This window comes from Eubalaena glacialis, chromosome 3 (genome assembly GCF_028564815.1).
Source record: "Eubalaena glacialis isolate mEubGla1 chromosome 3, mEubGla1.1.hap2.+ XY, whole genome shotgun sequence".
Classification (NCBI taxonomy): Eukaryota; Metazoa; Chordata; class Mammalia; order Artiodactyla; family Balaenidae; genus Eubalaena; species Eubalaena glacialis.
In genome coordinates this window covers 166,296,970-166,324,916 of record NC_083718.1, presented here as the reverse complement: position 1 = coordinate 166,324,916, position 27,947 = coordinate 166,296,970, and the positions used below count along the sequence as shown (strand labels likewise).

General features: G+C 36.4%; 1 protein-coding gene and 1 pseudogene across 1 annotated transcript in view; one reads left to right on the top strand and one right to left on the bottom strand.

Moving 5' to 3' along the window:
* The first annotated feature begins 399 nt into the window (after positions 1-399).
* The window catches only part of LOC133088745 (protein argonaute-3), a 113,895-nt gene continuing 86,347 nt past the window's right edge, over positions 400-27,947 (top strand). Inside the window, exons 1-2 of the mRNA XM_061186795.1 lie at positions 400-736; positions 20,298-20,469. Of these exons, the coding sequence (XP_061042778.1) occupies positions 718-736; positions 20,298-20,469 (191 nt within the window). The 5' untranslated portion in view covers positions 400-717. The remainder of the gene's footprint in view (positions 737-20,297; positions 20,470-27,947) is intronic.
* On the bottom strand, positions 22,630-23,140 carry LOC133088744 (large ribosomal subunit protein eL21-like; annotated as a pseudogene).

Sequence of the window (27,947 nt, the reverse complement as noted above, 5' to 3'; positions counted from 1 at the left end):
AGGTCTTGGTCCTGCACCTCAGACCAGCCACGCTTCAGGAAGGCTCCTGTCCAGGTTAGCTATGCCGCCCTCCGCGACCTCGCCTCGGGCAAGCACTGTCCCGCACCAGGTGGCGGGAGGAGTCCAGCCCCTCGGGGTTGTCTCCAGCCGGCACGGCCCGGCGGAGGACCGCGGGAGGGCAGGCCCCGCCCAGCTCGCGGCCTCTGGCCGCACCCAATCGCGCTCGCCCCAGGCCCCGCCCAGGCTCGGCGCCCGCTCCGCGACACCTCCCCTGCGTCCTCCGTGCCGGCCGCGCCCGCACAGACGTCGTGCCCGCACGGTTAGGGCGGAGAGGCGAGGCTTGGATGTCGGGCGAGAGCCCGGGCAGCGGAACTGACGCCATCAGGCTTCCGGGGGCGGCCCCCGGGGAGGTCGGCGGCGGCGCCGCAGTCGTGGAGGGGCACTGGGATCGTAGGCGGCCGCGGGCGACGCAAGTTCCGCACGGAGCCCGTCTCTTCTCGCCTCACGCTTCTTCCTCTCTCCTAGTTGCGCGCTGCCTCCCGACGGCCGCTCTTCCTGACGAGAGCTTTCGGAGTGCGGTTGCTGAGGAGAAGCCGTCACCACCCCGCCTCGGGGCCGAGTGAGGGTTCCTGTCGCGCCGCGTCGCCCCCTGCGCCGCCTCCTTGCCCTCAGTGGCGGGCGCCCTTCTCGCTGGAAGCACTCCCCCCAGCTCCATGAATGGAAATCGGCTCCGCAGGTGAGTGAGTCAGAGCTGCTGGTCCGTCCGTTGGGGGTAACCGCAGAGCATCGTTGCCCCCTGCGCCCCGGCCCAGGTGCGCGAGGTGAGCGCCGTCCCCCATCGGCCCCCCGCCCGGCCCTTCCTCCGCCTCCCCGCAGCCCCGCCGCAGTTCCCTGGAGCCACGGAGTAGGCGATGACACTGCGGGGAGGAGACACTGCTCAAAGGATTGAAGTTTGGGGTTCCCTAGGCGATATTACTCTTTTTTCCCCGGAGTCTAGAAGGGTTTGCCATCTTTTTTGTTACTCCAGTTGAAGATACAACGGGGTGTGTGTTCTTTAATCCGGTAGTGTGTCCCGTAGAGGCACTGGGTGGCCAGCCTTCTCCCTTATGTATCTCCCTTATGTAGTTGTGAAGATACATTAAGATAACAGATGAGAATTAAGTTTGAAACAGGTATTAGTGCAACGTCAAATGCAAGATGGAATTTCTTCCATCCCCGAGTTCTCATCTATGTTTGTGGCAGCATGGTACATATAATAGTTCCTGAGGATCTTGGAAATGTCATATCAGCCTGGATCACTGCTTATGTGAGGAGGTAGATCTTAAAATTGCTGACTATATATATATTTTTTCATTCTATATTCCCTAGAGAATCGGCTGTCATATTCTTGGAAATTTGGAATTTAAGAAAACTGCTTCTCTTCTTGGGAAAAAAATGACAGTCTTGAGAAAAAAATTGCATCATGGGCAGTACTTATCTTAAAAAAAGAAAAAGCACTTTTTACGGTCTGTAATTAATTGAAGGACATAAAGTAGGTGTTACATAACGATTTGCTTTCCAAATGATCATATTTGGTATGTTAAATTTGGAAGTATGCTTCATCCAGCCAGTCACAGTTTTATAAATTAATTATGAAAATATTAAGCGGCGGGTGTCTTCTTACTAATAGTACCATAAGTCCCTGAAATTCACATCTCATTTTGCCAATTTGGGAGGCACCTGAATATGAGATAAGAAAAACTTATATGAAAGAAACCAGTGACATAATGATATTAAAGATTTTGTTGACTACGTTAAGGAGTATAATTGTCAAGTAGATGCAAAAAGCCCTTAGGAATTGTAGAGGTGGGCTGGGGAGAAGGGTTTATTACAAGTTTTATTATATGGAATTTTCTCTAATCAATTTTTACCGTGTCTTTTGCATGCTCCTCTTTTTTTTTTTTTCACGTCTCCTTAAAAAGGGAAAGGTTTGTCTAGATTGTGAAGAGCTTTAGATTCTCGTTTGTTTATCATTGATTTATAGGTTTCCGAAACTGTCTTGCCTTTGTTTTCCAGTTTTCTAATATACTGTTTAGGGAATGTGATGATTTGGGAGCTATATGTGATTTTTACATAACTGTTCTGTTGTTGAGCCTGGAAAACAAACATGAAAGTTAAACACTTTACTACTTATCCTAAAATTTTAAAGATATTTCCAAAAATTTTTAAGGTTCTTTTCTTTTTTGGGTTTTTCATGTGAGATTATTCCCAAATATATGGACAACATCTTAGAAAATACTTCTGAAGTCAAACTTCCTAGCCAAGGGGTCCAACTTGCCAAGTACGATTCAGTAAACGCTCCTAAGAATTCTTGAGCTATAGATAAGTTTTAGTTCTTTTTGCATGGGTCGTTGCTGAAATATATACCTATTTAACTGTCCTCACATCTGCGGAGGTATAGTTAGATTTGTCAGCCATATGCTTGGACATTGTGAAACACAAAGTTTATTCTTCAGTGCAGTTTATACATGATTGACTGTAATTTAATGATGAAGGTAAAGTATAATTTGGCTTAAGATTGTCATCATCAAAAACAGAATTTTCATTCTTCCTGAGATGTGTAATTGTTATGCTGCAAGTGAAATCGAAAGCATAGTTGGGAAAAATGTGCAACTAAGTCTAAAATCAAGAATTTGACAGATACATATTTTGGTTTAAAAAATTTTAGATGCATATTTTCTCTGATAGTCTATTGAGTCAGTGTTGGATGTTGGCTCTCCAATTTTGTTCTAAGTTTTTCTTTTGTGTGGAGATTCTCAGGAATCATCTTATGGCAAAATATTTTAAATTCTAATTGTTAGGTGGATACATAGAAAACTTAAATTTATTTACTTTAGAGGACTAGAGATACAAATTCTATATAATTGTTTCTTGGCAAATCGTTCTTCACTAAAAGTTAATATTTGTCTATTCTTCCCTTTTGCAGGTAATATTTTAAGTGATTTTTTAAGGATGTCCTGTACAATGTAGTGATTTAGTACTGTGTGAACTCTGATTTAACCAAAAAGCTGGCAGGCACAATTGGTTTTTAAATAATAATAATCAATAGTTTAGCATCTGTGCCTATGACTCCTTAGTTAGGGGAACTTCTGATGAAACCCTATTTTTTAATGCTTTAATTACAGCTGGACTAAGAGTATATATGTTATATTTTCATTCCAAATAAAGTGGGAATAAAAGAAGCAGAAATGTTCATTAAGGTATCAGTTGTCCTGAGTAGCTATTTTTTAGGACTGTACTATTCTAGTCTGTATTTTTAGGTAAAGTCAGACTACTGTTAAGGGCAGAAGGAATTGTACTTACCTACCAATGGAAGAAAAACATTTTCTATTACCTTAAATTAATAATAATGCAAAGTGATTTGACATGTTTGGTAGATGTCTTATACAGTCTTGCAAAAGTGAATAGACTATGTTTCTTAGTTATATTCTTGAATTCCTGTTTGAATGTAGTTGTTTTAGGACTCTGCGTTTCTTTAATAATAAAAATCAAGAAAAGTCATTTGAGAACAAGTTCCAAAGGATGTGTGGAAGCTAAATTTGAATGAGGTGGATAAAAGTTGTGGATTCAAAGTACTAAAATATGTAATGCCATTAGGTTTTCAGTTTAGTATGTCTTTAATCCCTTGGGAAATGTTTTTATTGTTATATAGATTTTCTCACTTGTAGATTTTTGTCTTGAAGAAGATAAAATGCTGTTCTGTCTAGAGGGCATGAATTGTAAACATGGAAAAGGTTTTTCTACTTTGTTGTCGCTTAACTTTTAGCTAGTGCTGCTCTGGAGTGGCCATTATAACTTTTTTTCTAGTATTTACTGCTCTTGACTGGCATTGGGACTTATAAAAATGTGCAAGATTATTTTGATTTTTGTTTTAGAATTTAATTTCTCTGACAGTGATGGAAAGCCCTGAGGGAAAACTGTAAAGGAGGCAAGAAACAACTTTTTTCTTCTAAACAAAGACTTGAAAGTAAAGCGGGAAAAAGAACATCTATGAAACCCTTAAACGTAATTCAATTAACATGATGAAGACTTTAAAAAATTATCCTTGATTTCATCACCCTGATATAACCACTCTTTAAAGTTTTAAACCAATTTCCAAGCTAATAAATGTATTAATTAAAAAAAATTTTTTTTAATTAAGCAATTTAGGAAAGTGGTTAAAATGAATGAAACAGTTTCTAAGTGCTACCTTAGCTCTTTCAGAGAATTTTATGTAATAGGTTGATAATTTAGAATTAATTTATATTCTCCAGTGGGAACATTGCATTTGTTTGGTTCTGTAGGCCTGGTCTGAAAGTATGCAAAGAGGCCAGAGGCCCTGTAAAGGGGACATTTCCAGGAAGAGTTCTATGTTGTATATGGAAAAACCCTGGCTCGGGATAGAATTCTTGCCGAATTGTCATAAACTGTTAGATTCTAATTGAATACTACATTGCTTTATATCACAACCATCTTTTTTCACACTGGTTTCCATAGTCTTAAAATAATTGAGGGTCTACGTGAAAGATGAATTAAATATTATATTTCGTTAATCTAAAAAATTTTTTTCCTCTTATAATACTTAAAACTAGTATCTTAAGTAATTTACGTGTGATTTTGTTTTTTTTTGTTTTAATGGATGGGAGGAAAAGGCAAGTGATCTGTTTTCAGGAAGGTAAAGCTAAAAAGATAATTTATTTAAGAGTAATATTCTTTCCAAACCTGTTTAGTCTCGGTTTGTTGTGATGAACAGCATTCACCAGACATTCCTGCTTCTAATTCAGTTGTCTAGGATACTCAATAGACCCTCATTCTTGGCTCATTAACAAAACAGATGTGAGAAAGAATATTGTGTGGTTTTTCAACCATAGTGGTTATGCTGTTAGGATACATGAACAGCCTTTCTGTATTTGGAGTTTCTATAGTTTTCTGCCATTATCTGTGTTTTTAATATTAATGATCTTCTTTGGCTACCCATTGCTTTAAAAAAAGACTACTGAGATTTAGCAAAATCTTGTTACACAACTAATGCTTTCTCTTATATCTTAAATGTGGGCTCTCTGTGGTTTGGTTGCAATAAAAAATTATGTACATTAGTCTGGAATGTTAGTTTAATGAAATAATCTGGAAGAATTCTTTGTTTTAAATCAGCCAGTTATTCCTCCGTTGTTTCTAAATTATCAGGTTCTTGAGAAATCAGAAGATATCTGTAGGATATAGTCATGGGATATTTTTATATTCTTCATTTTTGCAAGAAAGTGTTCTCGGTTGTAGGCTTACATAATACAAATTTTGAGTCATTACCAATATTTGATATTTTAACTGATTTCTAAATCTAACAACAGAAGTTCATTAATATATCTCTGAATTTTAAAAAAGGTTGAAGAATAGATTGCAAAATAGGCTTATATCTTAGCAGTGAAGTCCTCTTTTTTGTTTGTTTGAAGAAACTTATAGCTTCTAAATTAGGACTTGCTCTCTATCTGTGTATTTAACATAAAAGTGGCAGTCTCTAAAATTACTCAAAATTTTTCTAAATTTTTGCTTGGGTGATCAAAGTTTTTCAAAAGCTACCCAAACTTTAATTATAAAATAGATCTCAAGGCATTTCCATAGTGCGTGGGCTACTTGTTTTCCAGGGGAAAAAATGGCTTTGAAATAATGGTTCCCCATAGTGCATCTGAGAAATTTAACCCCCAACAGTCTGAATGTTCTAGAGTGATTATTGAGCTACAGTGAATATAATAAATGTAATCTGATATAAGTGCATTGTGTTTGTACAGGTTCATTGAATGAATAGGTAGACTTAGTAGATAAGAAGTTACTGAAATCTCATGCTGATGTTTACTAGTTAGCCTTGTGGACTTAACTAGTAAACAGAGGCATTTAATTATGTCAAATTTTGAGGTCAACACAATATATTTTTTCAAAACAAAAATAAAAATTTTTTCCTGGTTGTAAAAATGCATGTTTATTATTTTTAAAAAAGCAAACAGTATAGGAAAGTCTAAAACAGAAATGACAATGATATGATCCCATTCTCCAGATAAAACCATTGCTAATTTTTTCTTGTATATCTTCTCAAACATCCATCCATCTGTCATCATATTGTTTTTAGCCTGCTTTTTCTACTCAGTATTGTATCATGGATATTTTTCCTTATCATTACTTATGTCTATATAGCAATATAGCAATATAATAATTTTTACTGAGTACATAGCATTTAATTTTTTTTTTTTGTTTTGGCTGCACTGCGTGGCTTGTGGGATCTTAGTTCCCAGAGGAGGGATTGAACCCAGGCCCTTGGCAGTGAAAGCGCGAAGTTCTAACCACTGGACTGCCAGGGAATTCCCGCATTTAATTTTATATTATTAATTAGTGTCATTGATGGTGGATTAGATTTTTTTCCAGTTTTTTATAAAATTATAACTAAAACTTAGGTAATTATCCTAATATATACATCTTTGTATAGTGATCCAGTGATTGCTTTAGGATAAATTCCTAGAAGTAGAATGGTTGAAATGAGGTATCCCATGAATATCAAAGCAAAAGTTCCCAGTGAAAATCCATAATTTGGTAATAGGCTATAGTAATGCTATAGTTGATTCTTATTTATTCATTGCTTATTTTCATCAATCACATTTACTATAGACTGTAATTTAGCTTTGGACTCACTAGTACATGTTAGATTGTTAGGTCAGTGAACAACACACACATATGCTTTGAAAATGTATGGTTTTTTGTTTGAAGTTTAACATGGTTAGTTGTTATTAGCCAGTACTTGCTATAGCTACTAAAAGAAAAGTTTGAGGTAGAAATTCCAGATAGTGCTTTTTATTTCTGTGTAATTATATTTTCAACTCTAGTGAGCAATATATGTATTTGTTAAATAACTAAAATATGCCTCTCTGGAAGTATAATTTGTTGTATTGACAGAATTATTTCTTCCAATAATTTACATTAAAATATTTTGTATACTTAAATTTGATGATTTTATAGTCAATTACAGTAGAGTTCTGTTACATTGCTTATTCATGAAACAGAATTTTGGTTTTTACCAGTTTGTATAAAAAGCATCAGGGAAAATAACAATAATGGAGAAAAAAATCGTCAGTGTAATATAGTGTAGAAAGCATGGGTTTTGGAAACAATTTCTGGCTCTCAAATTAACATGGTAATGATGTGTCATTGTAGGTTCATTGATTGTAACAAATGTACCACTCTGGTGTGGGGATGTTGATAGTCGGGGAGGCTGTGCATATGTGGGGACAGGAGGCATATGGGCAATCTCTACCTTCTGCTCAGTTTTGCTGTGAACCCACAACTGCTCTAAAAAATAAAGTCTATTAAAAAAAATTAATTGTGACTTTGGGCAGTGCTTTTAATCTTCCTTAATCGTAGTTTCCTTATCTGTATAACGGTATAGTAAAGAGATTCAGTATGCAAAGGAAATGACAATTCCTCTGTTCCTAATTTTTAAGACATTTTATTATAGAAAATTGAGGATGTATATGCAGAACTGTATAATAAACTCCCATGTACCCATCGCCCATGTCCAGTCATGTCCGTTCTACTTTCCCCTCCCCTGTATTTTTTGAAGCATATTCTAGACATAATAATATTTTATTTATAAATATCTACTAAGTACATCTATAAGAGATATGGGGGACTTCCCTGGTGGTCCAGTGGTTAAGACTCCATGCCTTCACTGCAGGGGGAGCAGGTTCAGTCCCTGGTTGGGGAACCTTGCAAGGCGAAGCCAAAAAAAAAAAAGAGAGAGAGAGTTATGGACTCTTTAAATAAGCCACAGTACAATTATCACAGCATAAAATAATAGTATAGCCCTTTATATCAAATATTAAGTTAGTATTCAAATTTCAACTTGTCTCAGATATTATTCTTTTTTTTTTTTTAAACAATTTGCCTTTTTAAAATTTATTTCATTTTTGAGTCAGGATCCAGATAAGTTTCCCACATTGTGAATGATTGATATGTCTTTTAAGTGCCTCTTAATTTGTAAGGTTTCTATCCTCTTTCCCCCTACAATTTATGGATTGTTTGTCCTTTTAGACTTTCTCACAGTCTGGATTTTGCTGGTTCCATCTTCATGGTGTAATTTAACGTGTTTCTCTAAATTTACTGTAAACTGCTAGGACCAAAAAGCTTGATCAGATTCAAGGCATGTGGGATCTTAGTTCCCCGTCCAACCAGGGATCGAACCCCCATCCCGTGCAGTGGAAGTGTGGAGTCTTAACCACAGGACCACCAGGGAAGTCCCCTCAGGGTATTCTTTTTGAACTTAACTGCAGTCAGGTTTTTGTCCCTAGAACTTCACTGAAATTGCTTTTATCAGAGTCAACAAAGAATTTGTTAAACCCAGTAGTCAGTTCCCAAATCTTAATTTTATTTGTCTCTTCAACTTCATTTGATTACTTTGCTTCCTTCTGGACATTCCTTTTCCACTTGGCTTCCTGGCTACCACATTCTCCAGGTCCTCCTCCAACCTTATTGGCTATCACTTTTCTGCTTCCTTTGCTGTTTCATCTTCATCTCCCCAATCTCTAAACATTGGGAGTTTCCCAGAGCTTAGTAGTAGTATTCTGTATCCTGCCACAGTCTGGGTGATCTCCTCTGGTCCAGTGGTTTCAAATATCACTAATATGCCAAGGGCACTCATATCTACATCTCCAGCCTGGACCTCTCCCTTGAACTCTACACCCATCTAACTGCCTAATAGATGCCTACTTGTACAGAAACCTTAACGTTAACATGTCCTAAAAATCCTCTTGATTTCTTCTCAAAGCTTTCTATTATTCCTGAGTCTTTCCTGTCTCAGTAAGTGCATTTCCAATTCTTTTAGTTGCTTAGACCGAAAAGCTTTGAGAGCTCTTTTCTCTCATACCCCACACCTAATCCATTAGCAGTTCCCATTAGGTCTACCGTCTAAATATTTTCCACATTGACCTCATTCCCATAGCTGCTACCACCCCTGCCCTAGCCAACATTATCTTTTGCCTGGAAAGTCGACTAGCCTACTGACTGGGCTCCCTGCTTGTACTTTTACATATAATTTTTCATACAGCAGCTAGAGTGATTGTTTAAAAAAAGTTTAAGTCAGATCATAATGCTTCTTGATTCAGAATCCTTTGTTGGTTTCTCATGTCTCAGAATAAAATCCAAAGACCTCATCATGGCTTGCAAATCCTATAAGATCTGATCTCCCAGTATCTTTCTGACCTCATCTCCTACTGTTCTCTCTGCTCCAGGCACAGTGGTCTCCTTGCTGTTCATCAAACACCAAGCAAACTTCTGCTTTTTCCTTTATACTTGATTTTTCCTTGCCTGGAATGCTCTTTCAGCTGTCTACATGACTTTTTCTTTCACTTCTGTTTTCTGCCTACTTGTCACCTTTTCAAAGAGGTCTTCTTTGACAAACCTATCTAATATGGCTAACTACCTCCCCCCCACACACACACATTTTCTGTCCCCGTAACCTATCTTATTATTTTTTTTTAATTAATTTATTTATTTTTATTTTTGGCTGCGTTGGGTCTTTGTTGCTGTGCGCGGGCTAAGCGGCGAGCGGGGGCTACTCTTCATTGCGGTGCCCGTGCTTCTCATTGGGTGGCTTCTCTTGTTGCAGAGCACGGGCTCTAGGTGCGCGGGCTTCAGTAGTTGTGGCACGTGGGCTCAGTAGTTGTGGCTCGTGGGCTCTAGAGTGCAGGCTCAGTAGTTGTGGCGCACAGGCTTAGTTGCTCTGCGGCATGTGGGATCTTCCCAGAGCAGGGCTCGAACCCGTGTCCCCTGCATTGGCAGGCGGATTCTTAACCACTGCGCCACCAGGGAAGCCCTAACCTATCTTATTATTTTATAGCAGTTATTACTACCTAATCGGCAAAAAAGAAATACAATATAATCTGCCCCACACCCCTATAAAACCTTCATGAGGACCAGGTCTTTATTGTTATTATTAAAATTATTATTCACTTGAACAATGTTTGGCACTTAGGATACAGTAAATATTTGTTGAACACATTTACGAGTCAGTGAATGGATGACTTAATGAATGATAGACTTTCAGCACATGTTAGTTTGTAGTAGTATAGTGTACTGATTAAAAGCCCAGGCTCTGAAATCAGACTGCCTATTTGCAAATCCTAGCTTTGCCACTTTCTGTGAACATGTTTTTTAATCTCCTTGTGCTTCAGTTTCCTCAGTATAATATAGTACCTGCCTCAAAACTTATGTTGTAAGAAATCACCAAATGTATATCAGATATATAATACTCAATACATGTTAGCTGTTATTGTTGTTGTAATTTTGGGATATCCCCGAGTATATTGTGAACTACTTAAGCAAAGTAACTGACTTATTAATTAATCCGTGTATCTATAAAACCTCGAACATAATAATGGTTCAATAAATAGAATAGATAAATGACTTTTTATGTTTTTGATTTTTAAAAAATTGTCTATGGGGGCAGTGAATTTCAGAAGAGAATGGGGGTTATAGAAAAATAAAACATTATTATTAAGCCAATCTTGATAGTCATCACATGTAAATAAAACAGCAGAAAGTTATTTATTTGAACACATAAAAGGTTTTTAAAAATTGTAATGCCTAATGCTAGAGAGGGCATAGGAGAGAAATCTGGTGATAGTAATGCATTCATATGCCAGTTTGGTAGTAAATACCAAGAGTCAGAAACATGTTTCTGTTCCTATCCTTTGACCTGGTAGGTCTATTTCTGAAATTTATCTGAAGGAAAAAATTCTATATGCCACTTTCCCTCTCTAGCTCCCCCAAGTAAAACAGTAGGTGCTTGATGCAGAGAAATTCACTTAGCATAGTTGTGTGAAATGTTGTAGCTGTTTATTTGTATTAATATTTATTGAAGAGCTACTACTTTTTTTAATGGCTTCTGTGCCAGGCACATCTAGAATATATAGGTCATTTTATCTCATTTTTAAAATAAGGTAACTGAATGTACCTCAACATAAGAAAGGCCATATATGACAAAGCCCACAGATAGTATCATACTCAGTGGTGAAAAGCTGAAAGCTTTTCCTCTGAGATCAGGAGCAAGACAAGAAGCCTCCTCTCAACACTTTTATTCAAATAGTGCTGGAAGTCCTAGCCAGAACAGTTAGGCAAGAAAAAGAAAGAAAAAGCATCTGAATTGGAATGGAAGGAGTAAAATTGTCTCTATTTGCAGATGACATGCTATTATATATAGAAAACCCTAAAGACTGCATGAAAAACTGTTAGAAGTAATAAACGAATTTAGTAGAGTTGCAGGATACAAAGTCAATATACAAAATCTATTGCATTTCGGGACTTCCCTGGTGGTCCAGTGGTTAAGAATCCGCCTTCCAGTGCAGGGGACGCAGGTTTGATCCCTGGTCGGGGAACTAAGATCCCACATACCGTGGGGCACCTGAGCCCGCACACCGCAACTACTGAGTCCGTGCACTCTAGCGCCCACGCGCCACAACTAGAGAGCCCGCGTGCTGCAACTACTGAGTCCACATGCTCTGGAGCCTGCATGCCACAACTAGAGAAGCCCACGCAACATAACGAAAGATCTCACATGCCTCAACGAAGATCCCACGTGCCGCAACTAAGACCCGATGCAGCCAAACAAATAAATAAATAAATTTATAACAAAAAAGCCAAAATCTACTGCATTTCTATACACTAACAACTAAATATCAAAAAGATAAATTTTTTAAAAGTCCCATTTATGGTAGCATCAAAAACAATAAAATGCTTATGAATAAATTTAACCAAGAAAGTCAAAGATCTACACATTGAAAACTATAAGACATTGATGAAAGAAATCAAAGAAGACACAAATATATGGAAAGATATCCTGTGCTCATGGATTGGAAGAATTAATATTGTTTAAATGTCCACACTACCCAAAGTGATCTACAGATTCAGTGCAGTCCCTATCAAAATTACAATGGCAAAAAAAAAAAGAAAAAAATTGCAATGGCATTTTCTACAGAAATAGAAAAAACAATCCTAAAATTTATGTGGAACCACAAAAGACCCCCAATAGCTAAAGCAGTCTTGAGAAAGATGAACAAAGATGAACAAAGAAAACTTCCTGATTTCAAACTATATTATAAAGTTATGTCAAAACAGTGTGGTATTGGCATAAAAATAGGCACATAGATCAATGTGAGCCCAGAAATAAACCCATGCATGTATGGTCAGTTAGTTTTTGACAAAGGAGCAAAGACTATACAGTGGGGAAAGGATAGTATCTTCAATAAATGGTGTTGGGCAAACTGGATAGCCATATGCAAAAGAATGAAACTAGACCCCAACTTATGCCATATATAAAAATTAAAATGGATCAAAGACTTTAACAGAAGACCTGAAACCATAAAACTCCTGGAAGAAAACATAGCACGTGAGCTCCTTGACATTGGTCTTGGCAATGATTTTTTAAATTTAATACCAAAAGGAAAGGCAACAAAAGCAAAAATAAACAGGTGAGACTGCATCAAACTAAAAAGCTTCTGCTCAGCAAAGGAAACCATTGACAAAATTAAAAGGAAACTTATAGAATGGGAGAAAATATTTGCAAACCACATACCTGATAAAGGGTTGCTATCCAAAATATACAAGAAACTCTTACAACTCAGTAGCAAAAAAACCAACTCAATTAAAAAATGGGCAAAGGGCGGAGCAGCTAAGCCTGTGCGCCACAACTACTGAGCCTGCACTCTAGAGCCCGCGAACCACAACTACTGAGCCCACGTGCCACAACTACTAAAGCCCACGTGCCTAGAGCCTGAGCTCTGCAACAAGAGAAGCCACTGCAATGAGAAGCCCGCTCACCGCAACGAAGAGTAGCCCCCGCTCGCCGCCAAGTAGAGAAAGCCCGCACAGCAACGAAGACCCAACAACGAAGACCCAATGCAGCCATAAATAAATAGATAGATATATAGATAGATAAATTTATTAAAAATATAAAATGGGCAAAGGACCTGAATAGACATTTTTCCAAAGAAGACATACAAATGGCCAACTGGTACATAAAAGGTGCTCAACATCACCAGTCATCATGGAAATGCAAATCAAAACCACAGTGAGATATAACCTCATACCTGTTAGGATGACTTTTATCAAAAAGACAAGATGATAAATGCTGGTGTGAGTGTGGAGAAAAGAGAAGCCTTATACACTGTTGGTGGGAACATAAACTGGTACAGCCACGATGGAAAACTGTATGGAGGTTCCTCAAGAAATTAAAAATAGAGCTACCATATGTTCCTTTACCAGGGGGGAAGGGTGGAGGGGAGAGATAGATTGGGAGTTTGGGATTGACATGTACACACTGCTGTATTTAAAATAGATAACCAACAAGGACCTACTGTATAGCACAGGGAACTCTGTGCAATATTCTGTAATAACCTAGATGGGGAAAGAATTTGAAAAAAATAGACACATGTATATGTATAACTGAATCACTTTACTGTTCACGTGAAGCTAACACAACATTGTTAATCAACTATACTCCAATATTAAAAAAAAAAAAAAAAGAATAGGGCTGCCATATATTCCAGCAATCCCACTTCTGGGTATATATCCGAAGGAAACGAAACCATTATCTTGAAGAGATATCTGTACTCTAATGTTCATTGCAGCATTCACAATAGCCAAGGTATGGAGACTATCTTAAGTATCCATCAGCGGATGAATGAATTAAGAAAATGTGGTATGTGTATACACACACACACACACACACATATACACATAGTGAAATATTACTCAACCTTAAAAAAAGGGAATCCTGTTATTTCTGACAACATGGATGAGCCTGGAGGACACTATGCTAAGTATAATAAGACAAAGACAAATACTACGTGGTATCACTTACATGTGGAATCTAAAAAAAAAAGTCAAACTCAGAAGCAGTAGAAAAATGGTTGCCAGGGAGTGGGGGAAATAGGGAAAGGTTGGTACAAGGGTACAAACTTTGAACTATAAGATAAACAAGGTCTGAGGATCTAATGTATAATATAGTGACTATAGTTGATAATACTCTGTTGTATAATTGAAATTTGCTGAGTAGAACTTAAATGTTCTAAGTCCCCCCTCATCCCCCAAAAAAGGTGAATATGTGGAGTGATGAATGAGTTAATTAACTTGATGGGGAGAATCTTTTCACAGTGCACAGGTATGTCAAATCACTGTGTTGTGCAGTCTAAATATCATTAAAAAAATACACTACCAAATGTAAAATAGATAGCTAGTGGGAAGCAGCCGCATAGCACAGGGAGATCAGCTCGGTGCTTTGTGACCACCTAGAGGGGTGGGATAGGGAGGGTGGGAGGGAGACGCAAGAGGGAGGAGATGTGGGGATATATGTGTACGTATAGCTGATTCACTTTGTTATAAAGCAGAAACTAACACACCATTGTAAAGCAGTTATACTCCAATAAAGATGTTAAAAAAAAAAAAGATCCCACATATAAATGAAAATAATAATAATAATAATAATAGGCAACTGAGTCTTAGAGGCTGTGACTTTCCCCTGATCATTAGATCTGGAATTTGAACTCAGGTTTGAGACCATACTTCAGTTGAAGTAATTAATATAATTACTCTTTTTATCAGTTAAGAGTTTTAGTTGCAAATAACAGAAATCCAACTGAAACTAATTTAAGCAAAAGGGGTTTATTGGCTGATGGAATCCAAGGCAGGTTGAATAGGAAGAACAGGTTTGCAGCTGAGCTTGCATCTGGAGCAGGTGGAACTAGTAACTCATGGTATCAGACTACTCCATCTCTTATTTTGATTTCTCTCTATTTGTAGCTCTCTACATGTAGCTTCCATTTCCTCTCACTGTTGATTGGCTTTTTCTACTCATCAGAACACCTGATCTCTAACAGCTATTATATCTCACAGCTTTAGTCCCTGAAGAGGAAATACCTGATTGTTGTTTAGGTCCCAAGTTAAAACAAAAAAAAAGTCCCAGGGAAAAGGCTCATTACTTTCTCTTGGTTCTGGTGTCCATCCCTAGACCAGTCAGTCGTGGTGTCATTCATATAGTACTTGAGAGAGTGTATAGTTTTCAAGAGAATAGCCAGTAGGTGGAGGAAAAGGGTGGGGTTGCGTTTAGCATACAATCCTGCGAATATCCACTACAACTGCTTATGTTTCACTATTTATAATAGTGAAACATTGGAAGCAAGCTAAATATTCTTGAGTGGAACCTGGTCAGTTTTAGTTCATCAAATTAATGTATTATTACATAACCATTAAAATTATGATTATGAAGACCTTAGTAATACAGATATGCTTATGGTGCTATGTTAAGTGGGAACAGAATATAACATTTTATATACAGTGTGTTTGCTACTGTGAAACTTGAAAATGTAGTGGAAGGGATTCAGATTACTCAAACAAATTTATGAGGTAGTATGACAGAGGGTCACTGTGCTCCACAGTCTGGTCCCTAGCTTTGCAGATCCTGATGCTTGGTTTTTTCAGGCATCCAGAGCTGATCATCACCTTGAGGGACTGATTGATGCTAACCAAGTTCACAAGAAACTAATATATAGATCATAATGCCAATTTAATCATTTACAAAGAAAAATACTATTTCCAGAGCATAAAGAAGATTCATGTTGACTAGTCAGCGACTGATCTCCCTCCGGCTATCTATATGGGTATACAGACAGTAATCAGAAGGTTGCTCTGTAATCGTGGAATCAGAACAAGGGACTTAATATGATGTGCTCTTTAGTATTAGGGATAGAAATATGAGTCACTCATAAACTCTGTCCTCAGATCACTCAATTTGTATGAAAATGCAGGTAGTTAAATAGCTATAGAATTTTCTCCATGTAGAGTAGACAGGTTATTTTATTAGGCTCAGAACTTCCACTAAAGAAAACTAAAAAATCTGGATAAGATGGAACAAAATGCCTTCTTAAGAGCATGGAATAATTAAGAATCGGTTACTGAAAATCAGACATTCTGTATCCCAACCACTAGTTGGGAGACTATTTCCCTTTATTTTATTTTTATAAATTTATTTATTTTATTTATTTATTTTTGGGCTGTGTTGGGTCTTCACTGCGCATGGGCTTTCTCTAGTTGCGGAGAGCAGGGGCTACTCTTTTCGTGGGCTTCTCATTGCGGTGGCTTCTGTTGAGGAGCACGGGCTCTAGGTGCGCGGGCTTCAGTAGTTGTGGCACGCGGGCTCAGTAGTTGTGGCGCACGGGCTTAGTTGCTCCAAGGCATGTGGGATCTTCCCAGACCAGGGATCAAACCCGTGTCCCCTGCATTGGCAGGCGGATTCTTAACCACTGCGCCACCAGGGAAGTCCCCCCTGAGTTAATTTTTGAAAAAAGTTTTAGGTCTGTGTCTGGATTCTTTTTTTTTTTTTTTTCCCCTTTAGCATGTGGATATCCATCCACTTGTTTATCAGCACCATTGCTTGAAAAGACTGTCCTTTTTCCATTGAATTGCCTTTGCTCCTTTGTCAAAGATCAGTTGACTGTGTGGTTCAATTTTGGGGCTATGTATTCCTCTGATGTATTTTTCTCTTCTTTGACGAAAACCCACACTGTCGCGATTATTGTAGCCTTATACATTAGCACCAAAAAAAGAAAAGAAAGAAGTACTTAGGTATAAATCTAACAAAATACATACGAGATCTATGTGAGGAAAACTACAAAACTCTGATTTAAAAAAATCAAAGAAATCAAAGAAAATCTAAATAAATAGAGATATTTTATTATACGTGGATAAGAAGACTCAGTATAAAGATGTCAGCTCTTCTCAACTTGATTTATATACTTAGCACAATTCCAAACAAAATCCCAGCAAGTTATTTTGTGGATATTGACAAACTGATTGTAAAGTTTATACGGAAAGGCAAAATACCCAGAACAGCTACATGATGTTAAAGGAGATTAAAGTCAGAGAACTGATTGACAGTACCTGATTTCAAAACTTACTGTAAAATATCATAATCGAGGCAGTGTATTATTGACAAAAGGATAAACAAATATATCAATGGAACAAAATAGAGAGCACAGCAGAATGGGTTCCAATCCCAGTTCTGCTACTTACTAGCTATGAAATTTTAGGCAAATCATTTCAGTTTTCTTCATCTATAAAATCGTTATGAAGTTTGGGGTTCCATTTGTTTATTTTTGCTTTTATTTCTATTGCCTTGGGAGACTGACCTAAGAAAATGTTGGTATGATTTATAATCAAACTTATAAGGTTTTGCACAGCAAAGGAAACCATAAACAAAATGAAAAGGCATCCTACAGACTGGGAGAAAAATATTTGCAAGTGATGCGACCAACAAGGGCTTAATTTCCAAAATATACAAACAGCTCCTACAATTCAATGACAAAAAAACCCAAACAACCCACTAAAAAAAGTGGGCAGAAGACCTAAATAGACATTTCTCCAAAGAAGACATAAAGATGGCCAACAGGAACATGAAAAGATGTTCCACATCGCTAATTATTAGAAAAATGAAAATCAAAACTACAGTGAGAAAAAAAAAAAACTACAGTGAGGTATCACTGTCAGAATGACCATCATCAAATCTATAAATAATAAATGCTGGAGAGTGTGTGGAGAAAAAGGAACCCTCCTACACTGTTGGTGGGAATGTAAATTGGTGCAGCTACTATGGAAAACAGTATGGAGGTTCCTCAAAAAACTAAAAATAGAGTTGCCATATGATCCAGCAATCCCACTCCTGGGCATATACCCAGACAAAACTGTAATTCGAAAAGATACATGCACCCCTATGTTCATAGCAGCACTATTTACAATAGCCAAGACATGGAAACAGCCTAAATGTCCATCAACAGATGAATGGATAAAGAAGATGTGGTATATGTACACAATGGAATATTACTCAGCCATTAAAAAGAATAAAATAATGCCATTTGCAGCAACATGGATGGACCTAGAGATTATCATACTAAGCGAAGTAAGTCAGAAAGAGAAAGACAAATACCATATGATATCACTTATATGTGGAATCTAAAGTACGACACAAATGAACATATCTATGAAACAGAAACAGACTACAGACAGAGAGAACAGATTTGTGGTTGCCAGGGGAGAGGCGGGGTTGGGGAGGGAAGGACTGGGAGTTTGGAATTAGCAGATGTAAACTATTATATATCGGATGGATAAACAACAAGGTCCTACTGTATAGCACAGGGAACTATATTCAATATCCTGTGATAAACCATATTGGAAAAGAATATGAAAAAGAATATATATGTATAACTGAGTCACTTTGCTGTATAGCAGAAATTAAACACAACAATGTAAATCAACTATACTTCAATAGTTAAAAAAAAATTATTACAAGGTTTGGTAAGAGCTTGATAAATTTTATCTGTTGTTCATGTTCTGATTTTATCCTGACAGGATTAATAAGAAAGAGGCAGATTAGGTATTATTTCCATTTTATAGATTAGGAAGTAGAATTTCAGGGCTATTAATATTTAACAAAGGTCAAGTGGTTAGATAAATGGCAGAGCCAGAACTGTGACCTAGTCTAGAATTACTCATTATTACCTATCTCAGTTTAGGATAGCAGGAAAGATTATGCCCTCAGAAAAGATCTTATAAATATATGAAAACAAAATTTAAAAATAAGTGATGCAGGTAGCACTTTAATGTAGTTTCATCCACAGTGAAGAAAAGTTGTTAATTATCTTTTTTCCTATTCTCTGGAAGAATTTGTTTAAGATTAGTATTATTTCTTTCCTTAAATGTTTGGTATAATTCTCTAGTGAAGCCATCTGGATCTGGAATTTTTTAGTGTGTGCATGTGTGTGAATATTTAATTTTTTCAAATAGTTACAGGATTTTTCAGATATTTTAAATGTAAATTCATTTAGATAATAGTTACTAATTTACTAACTGAATTTATTGTTTGAATTTTGTTTAACAAAGCTACAACATTTTGAGCTTCAAAAACTTAATGCTAGATATCACCTAGGGTTTGTTTTTTTCTTAACTGTGATAAAATATATATAACATTAAATTTGCTATCTTAGCAATTTATAAGTGTACAATTTAGTAGTATTTAAGTACATTCACATTGTTGTGCAACCAATCGCCAGAACTCTTTTCATTTTGCAAAACTGAAACTATACTCATTAAGCAACAATTCCTTTTTCTACCTTTTCCCCCAGCCCCTGGCAACCGCCCTTCTACTTTGTCTCTATGAATATGACTACTCTAGGTATTAATAAGTGGAATCATACAGTGTCTTTTTGTGACTGGCTTATTTCACTTAGCATGACCTCTACAAGGTTCATCTATGTTGTAGCATGTGTCAGAATTTCCTTCCTTTTTAAGGCTGATTGATGTCCCATTATAGGTATATACCAGATTTTCTTTATCCATTCATGCATCAGTGGACACTTAGGTTGCTTCCACCTTCCGTCTATTGTGAATAGTACTGCTATGAGCATAGGTGTATAATTATCTTTTCAATACCCTGCTTTCAATTCTTTTGGGTTTATACCCAGAAGTAGATCATGGATCTACTGGATCGTATGGTAATTCTATTTTTAATGTTTTGAGGAACCACTGTACTGTTTTCCAAAACAGCTGCACCATTTTATATTTTATTTTATTTGAAAAGAGAACTTTTCAAATTTTATATGCTTTTGTGTACCAGTAAGCTGTATCTTTCTAGGACTTAGTCTATTTCATCAAACTTTCAAATTTATTAACAATGTTTGTAATGTCTTCTGTATCTGTAGTGATACTGATACTTTTTTTTTCGTTTATATTGGTTACTTAAGCCTTTTTTTCTTCTGTTATAAAAATCACTGGAATTTATCAATTTTAGTTATCTTTTCCAATAATTGATTTTGTGCTTTGTTGATCCTTTTTATTGCATATTGTTTTTTATTTTGTTCATTTGCTCTTACCCTTCTTTAAGTTTACTTTGCTATTGGTTGCATACTTTTTGGATACAATTTGTGCTTTGTTTATGCTCACCTGGGTTTGTGTGCTCCTTTCTACCCCTTCCAAAACAATTTTCTAGAGGTACCCAGTTTTTGTTTCTTTTTATGTTTGTTTTAATGAGGAAAGTAAAGTGGGGTGAAAGAAATTGGTGTTAGAAACGATGTCATCTTTCAGCACTAGGCTTCAAGCATTATCAGCTGTACTTAAAATTCTAACTTACTCTGGTTGACAGGATTATTAAATGCAGCTTGTAAGAGTGTTTCTCTCTTTTTTTTCCCCTTTCCTGGCAGGACCCGTTGGGGCCCAGCCCCTACTCATGGTGCCCAGAAGACCTGGCTATGGCACCATGGGCAAACCCATTAAATTGCTGGCTAACTGTTTTCAAGTTGAAATTCCAAAGATCGATGTCTACCTCTATGAGGTAGATATTAAACCAGACAAGTGTCCTAGGAGAGTGAACAGGTAAGAATTCAGAGATCTTTTGCTTTTGGTATTTGTCTTTGCTTTAGAAATTATGTTTATCTTGTATATCTAAATAGCAATGATAACGTCTAACAGTTTGACCAAGAACAGATGGTAATTTGCTTTGAAATTGACTGTACTTCAGAGGTGTGATGATGGGAAAAATCTACAAACAGCCTTGAAATTTTTCCATTATAACGTAAATTCATATGTTTTCTCTGTGATAATAGAAAAAGTGCAAGTCATTTTTATGTGCTCTTGAAATCAGACTGAGCATTTTTTCCTTTTAGGTAATATTTATTGATGCTTTCTTTTTTCTCCCCACCCCACCTCGACCTTATTTACCCCTTTCGTGATGTTCCCTTTAAGATGATGGTGGTTGTCATGGTTTCATGCCTTCTGTTCTCCTGATCCTCAACTCCTAACTGTTCCCTACTCTTTTATAGGAACAAGTATATATGATATATAAAGATTTATCAATCTGCTTTCAATAAGCTTCTTTCACTTCCCCCAAATACTACGGATATGGATGTGGTTTAGATGATACAGGAACAGAAAAGGAATTTATGATGTGGTGTACACCACAAAGGAGGGTTTAAAAAAAAAGAAAGACTTATGGACAAAACATTTAGAAAACAATGATGTTCAACTTAGCCTTTTAGTTTGTACTATCAAATACCCCAACCTTTTCTTACTCAGTATTATTATTAAGAGCCTTCATTTAAAACATAGATTTATTGCTGTCAAGAAATTTGTAATTTAGTAGAAGAGATAAGACACATAAGAAATATGAAGTGAATGAGCACTAAGAGACTTTGTAATAACATATAAAAGAAAACCATCATATGAGTGTTATAATTAACATGTAACAAAGAGTTCTTTCTGAGGTCAGGAAGCAAGTTGTGGAGTATTACAAGTGGAGGAATCTAAGATATCAACTAATCTGATGCCTTTTTTTTTTTCCTGATACCTTTTTTTGTAGCTGAAATCCAGAAAGGTTGAGAGGCTTACTCAACAACACACATTTCTAGTAGCAAAGGTGAGACCAGCACTCCAGAATCCTGACTTGATAGTCATTAAGAAATATTTGTAAAGCAAGAAGGAAAGGAATTGGGCTAATCTAAACAGTTGGTAGAATTGCAGATTGTGTAGTAAAGAGAACACTTTTTTTTTTTTTTTTTAAAGATAAGGCAGCAATAACAAAGGTACAACAATTGAGAAGAACCAGGTTTAGTGAGCCTAAGCCAGGCTTAAGGCAGAGGTTCTGGTCAGGTACTATAATAAGCTACCATCTATGAGTACATGACTTCCTAATCTTACTGTAGCCTCCACCTCTTTCCTGAGCTTCAGACTTGACCCCTGAATATCTATAAAGTGCTTCAAACACAGGTCAAAACAACTTATTCTCTCAATCCCCATCCCCACACTCCGCTCATACTACTATATTCTTTTCCTCTACCTAAATTCCCAAACTAGACCTTCTTTTTCCTCCTGTTGGTTATCAAGTCCTATTGCTTCTGTTTCAAAAATTATTCCCTAATTTGACCCCTCTCCATCCATACTGCTACCACCTTGGTTTCAGACCCTTATTTGTTATCTAGACTATTGTAATGATCTTCAAATTGGCCTCCCCTAACATTTCTTTCTCTCCCCATTCTCGTTAAGTATCCATACTTCTGGCGTAGTTATTCTTTTAAATAAGAAATCTGATTATATCACTCCCCTACTTTAAAATGTATTCAGCTCCCTATTGCCTACAGAATAACATCCCAAATTTAGTGTAGCATACCTTTCTTAGTTTGGCTCTAACCTTTATCTTTTTTCATATTCTGCAACTCCTACCTGGAATGCCCTCTCTGCCCTTACCTATCTGGCAAACTTCTATTATTTTTCAGGACAAACCTTTTGAACTCCATAGTCAGACGGTAGTTCATTCTTTTTTTCTTTTTCTTTTTTACAAATAATATTTGACAGTTTATTAACCAGTGGAGTATATTGCACAACAAATTACCTCACATCTTTCAGGAAGAAAAACAACTAAATTTGAAAAGTAAAGACGTCACCCACTGAATTCGGACACAGTTAAAATGTGCTTTAAATATTTCTTTGGGAGAAGGGACACAACACTTCTACTCAATTAAGAGAAACATATGTACAGTCCAGGTCTTTTATTTTCTTTACACCCATCATGCCATGAATTCATAGGTAATGGGCTCCAACAGTTCAGGCTCCTTTCCACTGGTTCTCACGAAGTGTGCTTCTCTGGGTGGAGCAGGCTGGCGCTTCAGCTGAACCCGAGTACCTTTCTCTTTGGCTTCCTTCTTTTTCTGATCGTTTTCCTTCACACATTTCAGGAAGCTATCTTGGCTTTTAGAGTGCTTAATGTGCTTGATAGGCACGTTAATTCTCTTGGCAAGAATCTTGCCCTTAAGTTGTTTGTTTACAACGATGCCAACATTGTGCTAGGTAACACTGTAGACTCTTCCAGTTTTGCCATGGTAACATTTGTGGGGCATTCCTTATGGAACAGTGCCCATTCGCTTGATATCTACAATATCACTTTCTTCTTGATTCGCATGTATGTGGCCAAAGGAACAACTCCGTGTTTTCTAAAAGGCCTAGAGAACATATAGCAAGTACCCCTCCTCCTTCCCTTTGTGTTGGTCATTTTGATGAATTATTGGAAGATGGTGGTTCCAGCCGAAAGGCCAGATGGCAGTTCATTCTACTATGACCTTGTAGTACTTGGTTGGTGTACACTTTCGTTACAGTATTTTTAGTGCGTTATTTGTTACCCTCTTCTCTCAGTATAACCTCTTCATGAAAAGTAATATTCTTTATCATCATCTTTGTAGCCCTGATCTTAGCTCAATGACTGGCACATAATAAATACTCAGTAAAATGAATGAAATGCTTATAAAAGTAAAATGGGATGAGTGTGTTGGTGGGAGACAGGAAAGAGAACTGGACATTACAGAGGGCTTTGTATGCCTAGATATGGATTTTCAGTGCCCTACCCTTCTCTCCTAGGATATATAGGTTAGTCTTTATGTTAGTGTCCTTCTCTTTTGTCTGTCTTTGGGCTTACAGGGACCAACTGTCTCATGCTGCACTCTCAAATTCCCTTTTTCTTGTTTCTCAGAACTGGGGTGTTAATGTGTAAATTTGAATGAAGGATAATTCTGACCTTTCTGGTAGATGTTTACATTTTTAAAAGGCATTTATTAATCTAAGGAAATCTCTTAACTGATAGAATGTCTAAGACAGATATTTCTTAGCTGAATTCCTTATTATTGCCTCTCCACCTTGCCCTGCCTGAAAAAATTGCCCCTAACTTTAGCAGTATATAGTGAAGAATTCTTATACGTTATTTATTGAATAGGAAAATTATATGATGAAAATGTTAGAAAAACAAAATTACTTGAAGACAAAATGGGATGGAATTGAGGAAGTGGTAGGAGTTGGAGGCTTGGGACTTAGAGGGATGTCAACTGAAGTTTTTTTTAGTATTTCAGATGAGTTATGAAGGACTAGGGCATTGGCAATAACGTTGGGTAAAAAAGAACAAAATTGTTTATTAGATTTGTTCTTTTTCCTACCTTTTTTTTGGTAGAGGAATAATCACATGTTATATGTGTGTATATGAAGTTGCGTACCATAGTTTCACATGTAGATGCTCAACATGTTGGTTAAGTTTGGGAGGAAAATGTATATGATAAATTAGTGTGGTACATTCTGGTTTTAACTTACTGTCCTTTTGGCATCCCTAATTGTATTTCATCTTTATGTTGCTATGTCTTCTTACATTATTTGTCAGTAGGAGTAAAGGATCTGTAATTTAGATGTTCCCAAATGGAAATTTTTTTTATCATGTACCTTTTATTTGAGTTTTGATAGGAGCTATAGGACTTCCTTGGGACTCTAAAATTGGCGTTAACCAACTTTATACTTTGTTAATAATATTGATTTAATTTTATGTCAATATCCACAAAACTTATTCCCTTTATTTTCTTCAAAAGACTAGCTTTTGTCTTCAATTTTTGAAATATCATGTAACTAGTCAGTTAAAATTGTTGGTGGGCTTCCTAAATTGGTTCAGTTCTTACACTTCAACAACTAGAATTCTAGAAGTTAGAAGAAACTAAATAGAACTTTACAATTCCTTTTCAATATGAACTAAACAGTTATGGGCCAAAATGCAGCAGTATTTAAATCAACACATATGAGGTTTCTCTTGTCCATATGCCACATGCTCAAATATTTGGCACTATGGCATTAATCATAATAGTAGAATGATGTATTGCAGCCAAACAAGTTTCCACTTTAGTCAGAAGAGTTTTCTTGGACAAAATATCCAGGAAATGCTTGTGAATCATCTTGTGAGTCAATTTTTCTACTTTAGACTTTCTGTTGCTTTTTTTATCCTTTCCTCACTTCTTTGGGGAGTGTGTGTCTATGTGTTTCTTTTTTTCCCTATTTAATTATTTGATTATAAAATCATCATTAGTTAAAAGAGCATGTAAAGCAGATTTCAGATGTTTCTAGTTTTTTTTTTAACAAGCGAATGGTCTTAATAACTAAGAATTAATTTCTAGAAATATTATGACCTAAAGTATAAAATGTGTAACTTGAGATTTTTATGCTAGTTTGTACAACTACTATATATATATGAGGATAAACCATGAATAGACTGTTCCATATTTATTCAAAATTGTTAAATAGTGAAATAGATGGGGAAAGTTGTGTATGCAGCATGATTATAAATGCAAGATCTCCTTGCATAAAGATTTGAAGGAATGTTGAAATAGTTGGTGATTGTGATCGAAGTTTTGGTTTAATTTTCTTTTACAAATTAAGCATTATCTTATAATCATTGTACTAGTATGATTGCTGTTACTATTCTATTATGATTAATGACATAGTGCTGAATGTTTGTGCATATGGATGTAATGTAATTCTAATGATTGAATCTTAGAAGGAAAAAATCTATATTGATATGATTTTGGCTTTTAAATAGAAATAGCAAGTCAGAGTGTTTGAAGAAACTCTCTGCTACTGTTATTAGGAATATTATTGGTATAGTGTTATAACAGGGTAGTGTGCAAGAAAGGGATATTCTTTTTTTCTTTTTAACACATCGGGTTTTTTTGTTTGTTTTCTTTTCTTTTTTTTGGCTGCTTTGAGTCTTCATTGCGGTGCTTGGGCTTCTCATTGCGGTGGCTTCTCTTGTTGCAGAGAACGGCCTCTAGGTGCGCGGGCTCAGTAGTTGTGGCTCGCGGGCTTAGTTGCTCCACGGCATGTGGGATCTTCCCGGACTAGGGATCGAACCAGTGTCCCCTGCATTGGCAGGCGGACTCTCAACCACTGCGCCACCAGGGAAGTACAGGACATTCTTTTTTTAAATAACATCCTTATTGATATAAAATTCACATACTACACAATTCACTCATTTAAAGTGTGCAATTCAGTGGCATTTAGTATGTTCACAGTGATAATGTACAACTGTCACTGCAGTCATACTTTAGAACATTTTGTCCTCCCCCAAAGAAATCCCATACTCACTAGCAGTCACTCCCCATTGCCTCCCTCCCTGCAGTCCCTGCCCAACACTAATCTACTTTCTGTCTCTGTAGATTTGCCTTTTCTGGACATTTAAATATAAATAGAATCATACAATATGTGGCCTTCTGTGTGACTGACCTCTTTCATTTCACGTTTTCACATAACGTTGTAACATGTATTAGTACTTCATTCCTTTTTATTGCTTAATGATATTCCATTGTATGGATATTTTGTGTATCAGTTCATCAGTTGATGGACATGTGAGTTGTTTGCACATTTTGGCTCTTAAGAATTATGCTGCTATGCACGTTCATGTACAGAATTTTGTGTGGGACGTGTTTTCATTTCTCTTGAGTGTATACCCAAGAGGGGAATCGTATGGTAACTCTATGTTTAACCTTTTGAGGAACTGCCAGACTCTTTTCTAAAGTGGCTGCATCATTTTACATTTCCATTAGCAGTGTGTGGTGATTCCAGTTTATCTACATCCTCATTAACATTTGTTATCTGTCTTTTTGATTATAGCCATCATAGTGAGTGTTAAGTAGTATTTCATTGTTACTTTGATTTGCATTTCCCTGATGGCTAGTGATATTGACCATTGACCATATTTTCATGCACTTATTGGCTATTTGTATATTTTCAGAGAAATGTCTGTTCAGGTCTTTTGCCCATTTTTAAATTGGATCATTTGCCTTTTCGTTACTGAATTGTAGGAGTTCTTTATACCTTATCAGATAAGATGATTTGCAAAAATTTTCTCCCTTTCTGCACCTTGCCTTTTTACTTCCTTTAAAAAATTTTTTTCTTTTTTCTTTTAATTGAAATATAGTTTATTTACAATATTATAGTATTAGTTTCAGGTATACAAAATAGTGATTTGATATTTAATAGATTATATTCCATACAAAGTTATTATAAAATATTGGCTATATTCCTTGTGCTGCCTTTTCACGTTCTTGATGGTATCCTCTGAAACACACACATTTTTCATTTTGATGAAGTCCAATTATTTTTTTCTTTTGCCAGCTGTTCTTTTGGTGTCTTATCTGTAGAGGGGTATACTTCTGATTAAAATGATTTAGAAGACATACACCAGAAAACACTGCCAGTGAAAATCAAATGGTATAGTTTTGAATGTTTAGCTATCTTGGGGAAACTATATCATGCAAAATATGTCAGTTAAAAAAAAGCAAGTTTTATTTTCCTTGTTAGTTGTTAGTCACTTGGAAGATAGGAAAGCTAATAGATGGTGATTATTTCAAATCTCAAAATTCTTTTAAAGTAGCATTTAAATAAATTACTCAGTAGAAATTAACCTTTTGGCTAATATTCCTACAATATATTTGAAATTCAAAGATACTCTTATAAATAAATATATGTCTAAACATCAGGGACTAGTAGGTAGGGTTTATTCCTAATATCTATCTATTTGTGTAGATTTAAATTACAATAACAGCTGTATAGTATTCCATTGTAGGACGTGCCTTGACTTGTTTACTTCTAGTATGCTCCATTTTTTTCCTTAGGCTGAGTTAAATTAATTTAAAGCAGTTATCTGAATGTACCATATTATTGTACCAAAGCAGAATGCTATTAGTACTAGATTTCAGGATATATGGATCCTGACTAGAACTATAATTCTAAAGCCTGCAGTAACTTTTAAAAAGATCATTTTTAAAATCTTCTCTATGTTTTCATTAACTGTTTAACTTATTGTGCCCCTGTTTGTGTCAGGCACTGTGCTAAGTTCTGGAGATAACAAGGTAAATAAGACATGATTCCTGCCAAGGATTATATAGTCTGTATAGAGTGACAAGTTCTGTGAGATGTGCAGTATGTGCTGTGATAAAAGAGTAATGATTCCTGCTTTTGGTTAGCGAGGAAGATAGGGTACATGACATTGTTACCTGAGC